Source organism: Hylobates moloch, unplaced genomic scaffold (genome assembly GCF_009828535.3).
Source record: "Hylobates moloch isolate HMO894 unplaced genomic scaffold, HMol_V3 SCAFFOLD_21, whole genome shotgun sequence".
Classification (NCBI taxonomy): Eukaryota; Metazoa; Chordata; class Mammalia; order Primates; family Hylobatidae; genus Hylobates; species Hylobates moloch.
Genome location: NW_026652296.1, coordinates 26,023,285 through 26,036,083, shown reverse-complemented (window position 1 = coordinate 26,036,083; position 12,799 = coordinate 26,023,285). Strand labels below are relative to the sequence as shown.

At 42.5% G+C, this 12,799-nt stretch overlaps 1 protein-coding gene across 5 annotated transcripts in view; it reads right to left on the bottom strand.

Annotated features, from left to right (window-relative positions):
* NCOA6 (nuclear receptor coactivator 6) overlaps positions 1–12,799 on the bottom strand; it is a 114,375-nt gene that overhangs the window by 50,097 nt on the left and 51,479 nt on the right. For all 5 annotated transcript variants that reach the window (XM_032143249.2, XM_058433268.1, XM_032143251.2 and 2 more), the window contains 2 exons: positions 11,942–12,097; positions 4,098–4,220 (listed from right to left, as the gene is read on the bottom strand). In XM_032143249.2, the coding sequence (XP_031999140.1) occupies positions 4,098–4,220; positions 11,942–12,097 (279 nt within the window). The remainder of the gene's footprint in view (positions 1–4,097; positions 4,221–11,941; positions 12,098–12,799) is intronic.

Below are 12,799 nucleotides of genomic sequence, written 5' to 3'. Positions count from 1 at the left end.
ACCCAGCTACATATTAAATGTTATAGGCCAGGCATGGTGGCTCACGCCTGTAATTCCAGCACTTTGGGAGGCTGAGGCGTGTGGATCACTTGAGGTCAGGAGTTCGAGACCAGCCTGGCCAAGACAGTGAAACTACTAAAAATACAAAAATTAGCCAGACATGGTGGTGGGCACCTGTAATCCCAGCTACTAGGGAGGGTGAGGCAGGCAGAGAATTGCTTGAACTTGGGAGGCAGAGCTTGCAGTGAGCCAAGATTGCGCAACTGCACTCCAGCTTGGGTGACAGAGAAAGACTCTGTCTCAAAAAAAAAAAAAAGTTATATTTTAAGTTTTGTAGTTGGAGAGGACAGTTAGGCTAATGTTTATCTGTTGAAACTGGATTTGTTTCTGAGGAATCGCACCTGGTTTTTTAAAGATGGTAGTTAGACAGTTAAGAAAGCTCTCATGAGGGCTTGGTGCAGTGGCTCACGCCTGTAATCCCAGCACTTTGTGAGGCCCAGGCGGGTGGATCACCTGAGAGCAGGAGTTTGAGACCAGCCTGGCCAACATGGTGAAACCCCATCTCTATTAAAAATACAAAAATTAGCCAATTAGCCAGGCGTAGTGGCACCTGTCACTCGCGAGGCTGAGGTGAGAGATCGCTTGAAACCAGGAGGTGGAGGTTGCAGTGAGCTGAGATCACGCCACTGTACGCCAGCCTGGGTGATGGAGTGAGACTGCTTCACAAGAAAAAAAAAAAAAAAGAGAAAAGTCTCATGAGATAAGAAACAGGTTTTTGGCTGGGCGTGATGGCTCACGCCTGTAATCCCAGCACTTTGGGAGGTCGAGGCAGGCGGATCACGAGGTCAGGAGATCGAGACCATCCTGGCTAACATGGTGAAACCTCATCTCTACTAAAAATAATAAAAAAAAAAAAATTAGCCAGGCATGGTGGCGGTCGCCTGTAGTCCCAGCTACTTGGGAGGCTGAGGCAGGAGAATGGCGTGAACCTGGGAGGCAGAGCTTGCAGTGAGCCGAGATCGTGCCACTGCACTCCAGCCTACGCGACAGAGTGAGAGTCCGTCTCAAAAAAAAAAAAAAAAAAAAGAAACAGGTTTTCTTGGTCCATCATGAGCTTCCTAATCCCAGAAAATTTCAAGTATATGCTGACTACATGTCCAATAGTGACACTATAACATGCATTCCAGTACTAGATGGGAATCTGCACAAGATCCAAGGTTCTCACCTAGGGGAAATTTTGTCCCCCAGGGGACATTTGGTAATGTCTGGAGACATTTTTAGGTGGCACAAATGCAGGGAAGTAGTGGTGCTACTGGCATCTGGTGGGTAGAAGCCAGGGATGCTACTAAACATCCCACAACACACAGGACAGCCTCCCACAGCAAAAAATTATTGGCCCCACATATCAATAGTGTTGAAGCTGGGAAACTTGAATTAAATGACTACTATATTATCCCCACAAATCTTGGAATTCTATAAGGCTATGAAAAAAAAAACAGGCTATGGATTTAGTTTTAGTTGCAAAAGACTCTTGCTTATTAGCTAACTTTCTGTTGCCCATGCTAAGGGAAGAAAGTAGTACTAAGAATAATTGAAAAATCAACTGTTGTAGATACACAATTCTAAAGTTACTTATTATTGTTTTAGAGGGGATTTAAGGTCTCTTTCCCTAGAAAAATTTAGCTGTTCAGTTTAACCTAATATTAAACCTTGTTTGCATCCTTCAAGTCTCAATAGACAACAGAGAAAAGCAATCCTAAAATACGCTTGGCAGTAAAGAGAGATATCTTGGGGGTTAAAATGTTACTGTTACTACAGGTCATTACTAATTGATTATTCCTGAAACTTTATACTATATACATTATCACAATCTGAGTCCTTCATTAAATACCAATCTAACCTGATTTCAACCTAAAGCTTCTCAGTTTCCTAGGTTGATAATCAACTATAGCACCATAATTGGCTGGGTACGGTGGCTCAGTTCATGCCTGTAATCCCAGCACTTTGGGAGGCTGAGGTGGGCAGATCACTTGAGCCCAGGAGTTCAACCAGCCTGGTCAACATGGCAAAACCCTGTCTCTACAAAAAACAAAACAAAACAAAACAAAACAAAACAAAGCTGGGTGTGGTAGCGCACGCCTGTAGTCCCAGCTACTGCAGGGCTGAGACAGGAGGAACACTTGACCCTGTCTCAAAAAAAAAAGCACTATAATTTACATGCACTTCTTAGAGATACTTAGTAAACATGCTTGCTATTTGCCAGATACTAGCCTAAGAGAGCTTGTAATTAGGGTACTAATAACAATTAAGTGGAGTCTTAACATTTTAAGCCTAGAAAGGATCTCTAGCATTGTTTCCAGAACATAATTAAAGATGTTTATAGGCAACTAGGGTCAGTATTTACTGAAGTCCTTTGGCCAAGAGTTGAGACTAGAACCCAGATTTCCTGATGCTCGTCCCAGGTTTATTCATTCTTTCATTAACTATATCTAACTTGGCTAGGCTTTTCCCACTCTGCTTCTGGCCCATGTCCTTCCAGTGGTGGCAACAGTGTCATCTACCATTTCTCATAAAGCTACCTTAACACCAAATGCTCAGACTTCTGTGGGGAACTACATCTATGTAAACAATACCAGGTTGGATATTTTACATCTATTTTATGGTATTCCACAACAGCCCAACAGCACAGGTCCTGACATATATATCTTCCTAAGTCCTAACAAGAACTTAGGAAATGTTTGCTACACTGCTCAGGGCTCTTCTACCTTCAAGCATGAGCTCAAAAGATGGTAGGTATTATTATTTCATTTTATATGTGAAGAAAGTATTGCTTGGGGAAGTACAATAACTAGCTTGAGGTAACCAGTAAACGGTAGTACCAGAATAAAAACCTAGTTCCAATTCTATGATCAATTCATTAGCTACAGTTCAGAATAGCATTTTGTTTTGTTTTGAGACAGAGTCTCACTCTGTTGCCCAGGCTGGAGTGCAGGGTGCGATCTCGGCTCACTGCAACCTCCGTCTCCCAGGTTCAAGTGATTCTCCTGCCTCAGCTTCCCAAGTAGCTGGGATTACAGGCGACTGCCACCACACCTAGCTAATTTTTGTATTTTTAGTAGAGATGGGGTTTCACCATCTTGGCCAGGCTGGTCTCGAACTCCTGACCTCAGGTGATCCAACCGCCTCAGCCTCCCAAAGTGCTGAGACTACAGGCATGAGCAATCGTGCCCGGCCAAGACTAGCATCTTATAAATTGAGCTCCTCTATACTGCTGCATTTCTCCAACAGCTACTCTGGTAGAGTGGGAGGGGAATGACTCGGTAAGCAGGTTCTTACTCTGCTTCAACCATAGCAGCTGTGCTTTTATTTTATTTGAATAAAGGGTCCTGCAGCTGAAAAAATTTGAAAGCCACTAGTGCAGTGAAAAAAGCACTGAAGTGGGAGTCAGAAGATCTGTGATACTAGTTTATCGCTCCTTGACCCTGGGCAAATCACTTCCTTTATGTGAGTTCCACAGCTTCCTCAGCTTTAAATGACAGCCAACTCAATTCTAATATTCTGAGATTCAATCTCAGAATATTGAGTTCAATCTCTGAAGAAGAAATTTCAGGATTACTAGAAAAGGAAGCAATTTATAACTCTCTCAAATTCTAAACACATAAAAACACATATTCTCCCAGATACATCTTCAGATTCTACATAAGCACACAAGAACTCAATTCACAGATATTCTCCGCCTCAGAGAAAGTGGGAGTTGGAAAGCTACATTCTCCATTGTACTATTAAAATAATGAGGGTAGAAAATGTCTCATTCATTTCTATTTCCAACAGCACAGGTCCTGTCACACAACAGGAAGTCAATAAATGTTTGCTGCATGGCTCAGTGTTCATCAACCTTTAAGCATGAAACCAAAAGATTGCAAAGATGCTTCATGCTGTGACCCCTAGCCTCCGGGAATGACTCATGTCTAGTTTTCCTGATTCAGCAGAGATGTAAGTATGCCATGAACCCCCATCTATCTTGCAGGGCTCAAATGATCAAATAAGCCAAAAAAGGAAACTAGTAAAATGTCATACAATTGAGTGGGAGGTCTTACCTGGACCACTTGCCACAGGAAATCCCGCCTCCATCCTAACTGAATTTCCAGCTCCCATGGGTCCATTCATTCTCACATCTTGGCTTCGGTTCTGAGCCAAAGCCAGGTTAATAGCACCTTCCCCTGAAAATGACAGTCAAGTGATAAAATGGAAATCATTAGAATAAAATGCAAATTTTGTTTATAGACAGCTATATAAGTGCTTTAGTTTTCTGTGCTTTTGAAGAATTATGGTTAGTTTACCACCAGAAAAATGGTGGGTTCAATGTAGATGGGTCTTTCTTCAACCCATCTAAGCAGGTTTCATGAAGCACAAGGAGATATAACCAATTCTTACTTGTAATAGGGAAGCAGGGTGACCATGAATGATGCTTAGTATCAAGAGATCCTGGAACTCTGAATATTTATTTTCAACCATCTTACCAATTGTGTGTGGGGGGGGTGTGTGTGTGTGTTATGGAAGAAAATGTTCTCAAAAACTCTCAAAATCCTAGACTTCCTTTTGGTAATTTATGATCAGAAGGTAGATATTAAATATAAGTAGGTTTAATGAAGAAAGAACCTATACTGCTGCGGGGACACTAACACTTGTGAACAAAATACCAATTCCATTCAATAACTGCAATATAAACATATTTCCAGCAGGAAAAAAATCATGCAATGAAGAGGAGATAGGTTGCTACAAATCTACTTTCTGAGACACCTAATGACAGGACCAATATTTTTATAGGTTTTTGTTTTTTGAGATGGGGGTCTCACTTTGTCACCCAGGCTGCAGTGCAGTGGCACAGTCATACAGCTCACCACCACCTTAAATTCCTGGGCCCAAGGGGTCCTCCTGCCTCAGCCTCCTGAGTTGCTGGGACCACAGGCGCACATCACTATGTCCAGGTATGTATAGGATTTTTGTTTGTTTGTTTGTTTTTGAGACGGAGTCTTGCTCTGTCGCTCAGGCTAGAGTGCAGTGGCGTGATCTCGGCTCACTGCAACCTTCGTCTCCTGGGTTCAAGGGATTCTCCTACCTCAGCCTCCCGAGTAGCTGGGATTACAGGCACCCACCAGCACGCCCAGCTAATTTTTGCATTTTTAGTAGAGATGGGGTTTCACTACGTTGGCCAGGCTGGTCTCGAACTCCTGACCTCATGTGATCCACCCACCTCGGCCTCCCAAAGTGTTGGGATTACAGGCGTGAGCCACTGCACCCAGCCTGTATAGGATTTTTATCTTATTTGAGCTTCACGGTACCCTCATAGGTAATGTTACTAGAAGTGTTCCAATTAAGTAGACTCTAAACTTAGAGGCAACTTAAATCTTACTTGGTCCAATGATAAAAAGGTCTCTGAAACAAGCAACAGAATGTTTCTTGCACTTAATCCAAAATTTTGACTACTGTTATTATGAGAGCACCACCTTGTGGAGAGTTAAAATATAGCTAGTCTGTGGCTGCTGAGCTGAAAGGCTGCACTCACCCAAGTCCTTCTATACTGTAGGGTTCTGATTCACAGGGTCAGATGGTAAAGCAGAAAGTTAATGAGGTATGGCAGTTTCCTCTGTCCTGTCACTGATCTAGGTCAGCCTTCCCTTTTTTTTTTTTTTTTTTGAGATGGAGTCTCGCTCTGTCGCCAGGCTGAAGTGCAGTGGTACGATCTTGGCTCACTGCCATCTCCACCTCCCAGGTTCAAGCGATTCTCCTGCCTCAGTCTCCCGAGTAGCTGGGATTACAGGCGCGTGCCAACACACCCAGCTAATTTTTGTATTTTTAGTAGAGATTGGGTTTCACCATGTTTACCAGGATGGTCTCGATCTTCTGACCTTGTGATCCGCCCAAAGTGCTGGGATTACAGGCGTGAGCCACCGTGCCTGGCCTAGGTCAACCTTCTATGTCTATTTTAACCAGGGAGGTTTACTGGTCACAGGGAACAAACATCCTACCAAAAAGGAAGGAAACACTGGGAGCTACTAGATGCTCTAGCTTGCCTCTAGAAGTCAGGCGTAAAAGAGAAGGAGAATACAGGTCATGGGGGTTTCCACTAAAGGAAAGGAACTATTAATATACAAAATTTGTTAAGCTATTCTAAGTAGAAAGAATGTTGTTCTGGAAAAGGACATCAGTTCGTATCATTCCTCTGCTTAAAACAGGTCCATTGCTTCCCACTATTTTAGAAATAAAAGCCAAACTTCTTCTTCTTTTTTTTTTTTTGAGCTGGAGTCTTGCACTGTTGCCTAGGCTGGAGTGCAATGGCACGATCTCAGATCACTGCAACCTCCGCCTCCGGGTTCAAGCGATTCTCCTGCCTCAGCCTCCCGAGTAGCTGGGATTACAGGTGCTTGCCACCACGCCCGGCTAATTTTTGTATTTTTAGTAGAGATGGGGCTTCACCATGTTGGGCAGGATGGTCTTGAACTCCTGACCTCACGCAATCCGCCCGTCTTGGCCTCCCAAAGTGCTGGGATTACAGGCATGAGCCACCGTGCCCGGCCAGGCCAAACTTCTTAAAAGCCTATACAAGGCCTCAAATTATCTACCTAGCCAAGTGTTGTTCAACAGAAATATAATATGAGCCACATATACAATTTAAAATTTTCTAGAAGCCACAGTAAGAAACAGATGAAATTATCATTTATTTCACTTAATACATTCAATGTATTATTTCAACATGTAATTAATGTAAAAATTATTATTATTTTTTGAAACAGGGTCTCTCTGTTGCTCAGGCTGGAGTGCATTGGTGAGATCACAGTTCACCACAGCATTGACCTAACTGGGCTTAAGTGATCCTCCCACATCAGCTTCCCAAGTAGCTGGGACTACAGGAATATGCCAACATGCCTGGCTAATTTTTTTCAGTTTTAATTTTTTTGTAGAGACAGGGTGTCACTATATTGCTCAGGCTGGTCTCAAACTCCTGCGCTCAAGCAATCCTCCTGGCCTCAGCCTTCCAAAGTGCTGGGATTACAGGTGTGAGCCACTCAGCCCGGCCAATATAAGAATTATTGAGATATTTTACATTCCTTTGGGGAATACCAAATCTTCAAAATGCAATATGTATTTTATACTCACAGCGCATGTCAGTTTTAACTAGCCACATTTTCAGTGCCCAAAAGCAACATACAGTCTGTGGCTACCAATATTGGACTGCCCATATTTAGCCCTGTCTACCTCTTTAAACTCATCTCATGCTATTTTTCTCCTTCAATAGCAAGGATTCAGCCCCAGTGTTTCCTTTTGGTTTCTTAGGCACACAAGGCTGCTTCTCACCCCAAGGCCTTTGCTCATGTGGTTTCCTCTGCCTAAAACAGTTCTCTGCACTCTTCGCATAGCTAGCTTCTCAATTTTCATGTAATCTTAAGTGTCACATGCCCAAAAAGGCCTCTACCAACCATCTTATCCAAGGTTAGGTAACTTTTATCAGAACATCTTTTATTTCTGCAGAGCACATTCCATGTAATCATTCACTCACTCGTTTTCTTGCTTGCCTCCCCCATCACTATACAGGGTTAATTACAAGTCTGTCCTTGTTCCTTCACATCTGTTGTTCCAGCATAATTAATAGCATTCTCTTTCACTTTCAGAAGTGTCCTAATTTAGGCTGGGCATGGTGACTCACATTTGTTAATCCCAGCACTTCGGGAGGCCAAGGTGGGAGGATTGCTTCAGACCAGGAGTTCAAGACTAGCGACATGGTGAGACCCTGTCTCTATGAAAAATTAGTCAGGTCCGTGGTGGCACGCACCTGTGGTCCTAGCTACTCAGGAGGCTGAGGTGGGAGGATTGCTTGAGCCCAGGAGGCTGAGGCTACAGTAAGTTGTGTTTGTACCACTGCACTCCAACCCAGGCAACACAGTGAGACTTTGTCTCAAAAAAAAAAAAAGAAAGAAAAGTGTCCTAATTTAGATGATAAATTACATGACCATCTATATCATTTATACATAAAATAGTGCCTGGTACGTGGCAGGTGCTCATTAGCTATTTATTAAATATAAATGGTCATCTTATAACCTTACAAAGAATTATAGACATTTTTCTATATGACAAATTAATTCCTGGAAAACCTCACATTTATCAAATCTCATACTGACAATAACAGGGTTAGGGCAAACTGAAAACCTATGAGACTTTGTAACCAGAGCTCTAATAAAAACAGTAACTGGTGGAGGCAAAATACCAGAAAAAATGAAGCGGAAATGCCTGGTTAAAGGTGCTGAGATAATGCAGATGTAGTGGAGTTCTGAGCCGGTGGGGCTGCCATTAAGGTAGGCACAGGAAGAAATGCAACCTGTCATGAGCTGAGAGCCACACAAGGCTGGGGGATGCACGTCAGGAAGGCACACAAATATACACTCTCATTCTTAATTTTAATAGAGCTGAAAAGACTCCCACACATGCAACAGCTGAGTGAAAAGCTTTTTCTTGTTGATAATTATAATTCTATTTCTACTATTCCAGCTCCTCTTACCTAAGAAAAAAAATCACATATTAATAAACAGAATTTCCACATTATACTGCTATCATTCCCCTATTTGCCAACTGCATATATGCTAATTCGTGTCAAAGAGAACACTACTGGCTCCCAAACTTGCCAATTAGGGGTCCACAAACTACGTCCTGTGGGCCAAATGCAGCCCACTGCATGTTTATTTAAATAAAGTGTTACTGAAATCCTGCCATGTTTACTTGTTTACATATCACCTATGGCTGTTTTTGCCCTACAAGACGGAACTGAGTACTTGTTGAGTTGAGATCTTATGGCCTGCAAAGCCAAAAATATTTATTCTTGGCCCTTTACAGAAAAAGTTAGCAGACTACTGCTTTAGATCACCATAAATTTACAGAGGGGGCACAAAATGTCCTCAAAAAAGATGTTTCCCCAATTCCCTGGCCAAAATTTAAAAAAGGAAGGGTACAGGGAGTATTCGTCAATGGAGAATGGACTGTCGGGAGCACCTGTCCCTCAAGCCTTGCAGCAGACACGATAGTGGCAACATTCCTTCATTCCTTCTTTTTTGTTGTTGTTGTTGTTTTGAGACAAAATTTTGCTCTTGTCGCCCAGGCTGGAGTGCAGTGACGTGATCTCGGCTCACCGCAACCTCCACCCAGGAAAATTTTGCTCTTGTCACCCAGGCTGGAGTGCAGTGGTGTGATCTCGGCTCACCAAAACCCCACCTCCTGGGTTCAAGCAATTCTCCTGCCTTAGCCTCCCGAGTAGCTGGGACTATAGGCACACCCCACCATGCTTGGCTAATTTTTATATTTTTAGTAGAGACGGGGTTTCACTATGTTGCCCAGGCTTGTCTGAAACTCCTGCCCTCAAGTGATCCACCCACCTCGGCCTCCCAAAGTGTTGGGATTACAGGTGTGAGCCACTGTGGCTGGCCAACATTCCTTCTTACAACTTACAAAATCAACAGCCCAGTTCCACAAAAGCAATAGCTGCTGCCATCACTTTCACTCCTGCTGAATTCCCAGGAGTGTGGGAACAGAGATCATCTGGGACACACATGTAGCCTAAAAGTTAAAGAACTCTTTCTATATTGTGATAATCATTGTCATATGTGAATTTCATAATTTCTTAAAATATGTTATCTATTTGCTTCCTTGCTAGTACTCATGTTTGAATTTATGGCTATAACGTTAAGGGAGAACCAGCATTTTATCCTTTTAGGAAGTAGGTCTGCTTAAGAAATAAAACTGGTACTTCTTTCTCCAGTGAAAAACACTATCAATTAAGGGTTTGAAGCCTTTAAATAGGTTAACAGAGACCACAAAACATGTGGGGTTTTAAAGAAACCACTTATGTATTCCTTAAAGTATAAACAGCCCACATATTGTTATTTTATCCAATAGTTGTTTGACGTCCACTTTTCCTAATAGTTCATCCTACAGATTGCTGTGAATTAATTGCACTTTTCTGGATCCTTTTAGGTAGTTCCACATTTTTCAAATTAAAGTGGTATTGCTTAAGCCACTATTTTCTCATTTATCAAATGGTGAAATTTATCCCATTTCTCAATCTACATATAACCCTTTCTAAATAATTTGTTTGTTGGTATTGCCCCTTTGAGGGCACAGCAACCTACAATGCTAGACTGCATAAAATGTGTCTCACTCCTATAAACAAAATGATGACCTCGGCTGCTGAGGTTTCATGGAGCATTTAGGTTCTACGTAAACACAGGGCCAGGAGGACCTGGACTTCAGTGGAAGGGAAAGCTGGAATTGCTGGTTGTCACCTGGTTGTATCAACACAGGAGGGGAAGAGAGGGTTCTAGTTCACTGAGCTTCCAAAGAGCTCCCCCACACATGGTAGGTACTTACATCTCTCACAGGTTTGTCTTCCTTACTAAAGTTATAAGCTCTTCTGAGTTTATAACAGTAAGGACAATATTTATCATTGTATTCCAAATGCTAAAGCTTATAGTCTACGGGGATAAAACAATAATCAAATAATTGCTCTAATGAAAGTGTGAGATAAATGATCCGAGGGAGAGAAACAAACTTTTGTGAGAGCACACAGCAAAGGACTCTGACTTGCCAAAGGAGTTCAGAAAATACATCCTCAAGATTTAAGCTGATACTTGAAGGCTGAGCAGACATGAACTAGGGGAAGAGGGGCTGGTAGGGAACAGTATTTCATTTAGAGAAGACATCAATGCAAAGGACCTGTGGCAGGAGGAAGAGAGAGCTAAGAAGCTGAAACACAGGGGGCAAGGGAGGAAAGTTATACAAGATAAGGCTGGATGAGGAAGGTAGAGGTGAGACCATGCAAGGCCTGAGGTCATGGTAAGGAGTTTGGTCTTCATTCTTTGAATAATACCAAGAGATAGCAGGATTTTAATCTAGGGGTGTAGGGGTATAGGGGTATAGGGGTGTGTGTGTGTGTGTGTGTGCACATGCACGTGCTCATCCAATTCTCATTTTGAAAAAGATCATTCTGGTAAAAATATTGAAAATGAACACTGCGGGCCAGCGTGATGGCCTGTAATCCCAGCACTTTGGGAGGCTGAAGAAGGTGGATCACCTGAGGTCAGAAGTTTGAGACCAGCCTGGCCAAGATGGTGAAATCCCATCTCTACTAAAAATACAAAAATTAGCTGGGCATGGTGGTACATGCCTGTAATCCCAGCTACTCGGGAGGCTGAAGCAGGAGAATCACTTGAACCTGGGAGATGGAGGTTGCAGTGAGCTGAGATCACGCAACTACACTCCATCCTGGGACTCTGTCTCAAAAAAAAAAAAAAAAAAGAAAAAAAAAAAGAAAAGAAAATGAACACTGCTACAAAAGGAAAGGACTGTTGAAGGCTTCATAATCTGTTAGATGAATAAAGAAAATACTAAAGTTTATTTGGTGGAAGGAAGGAAGCAAATTAAATTATATGTTAAGCTGGGTGCAGTGGTACAGGTGTAGTCCCAGCTACTCAGGAGGCTGAGATGGGAGGATCATCTGAGGCCAAGAGTTTGAGTCCAGCCTGGGCAACACAGAAAGACACTGTCTCTAAAAACAACAACAATAACAAAGAAAACCACACAACTAAATAAATAAATAAGACAAATCAATTCCTAGTCAGGATGCCAGTAAAATCAAAGTCTGAAAGACTGATGGTCAAAATTAGCCAAAGGAATGGAGTCCAAGGCTACAGATGCTAAAGACCATCAGGACCCAGCAATAACCTCAGTCAGTCCCTCTTCATCCTAAGGTGCTGCAAAGTAAAATACAAGTTACATGAGTCGCTTGGCATTCTGAAACACAAAAGCAGAGGAACAGACAAAGCAGCATAGAAAATAATGCTATATTCTACTGCTGTAATGATTCTGGTCTAGATGGGCACATGGCAAAGTAAAAGACCTTCAATCTGAACGGAGAGAATCCCTAAATCCCGAAGCTGCTGGTTGTTGCTCTGAGCAAGGATCCGTAGCCGCTCTGCTGCTTCCCGGGGGATGTTGAATGTCACACGCACGCTGTTCCAGGGCTCCACCTTCTGTACTTTTAGCTTGCTGGACTCTTGATTGTGAAAGAAAAAGAATTATATTAATAATCTTTTAGCCACCAGAGGAGATGGAATTAAAAAACAAACCAAAAGAGCAAAAGAATAAGGTGGAGCACCAGCTTGGAATAGCTAACAGAGCATAGGCTTTGGACCTACAGACTCAAATCTAATCCTGGCTTTGCCACTTAGCACCTGGGGGACCATGAACGAGCTATTTAACCTTTCTGAAACTTATCTTTTTCTTTTCTAAAACTATGAAAAAACTACTTCATATGATTTTTGAGTACAAAATTAGATAATATATGCAAAAAATCTAGCATAGTACCTGGCACACCACAGGCAATGAATAAATGGAAAGCAATAAGATGGAGAAGAGAGAGGTTAAGTTTAAATTAATAGAATAGGCTCATGCCTATAATAATAATATAGGATTATAGGCTCATGCCTATAATCCCAGCACTTCGGGAGGCCGAGGCAGGCGGATCACGAGGTCAGGAGTTCAAGACTAGCCCAGCCAACATAATGAAACCCCATCTCTACTAAAAATATAAAAATTTGCTGGGCATGGTGGCATGCACCTGTAGTCCCAGCTACTCGGGAGGCTGAGGCAGGAGAATTTTTTGAACCTGGGAAGCAGAGGTTGTGGTGAGTCAAGACTGCGCCACTGCACTCCAGCCTGGGCAACAAAGTGAGACTCCGTCTCAAAAAAAAAAAAA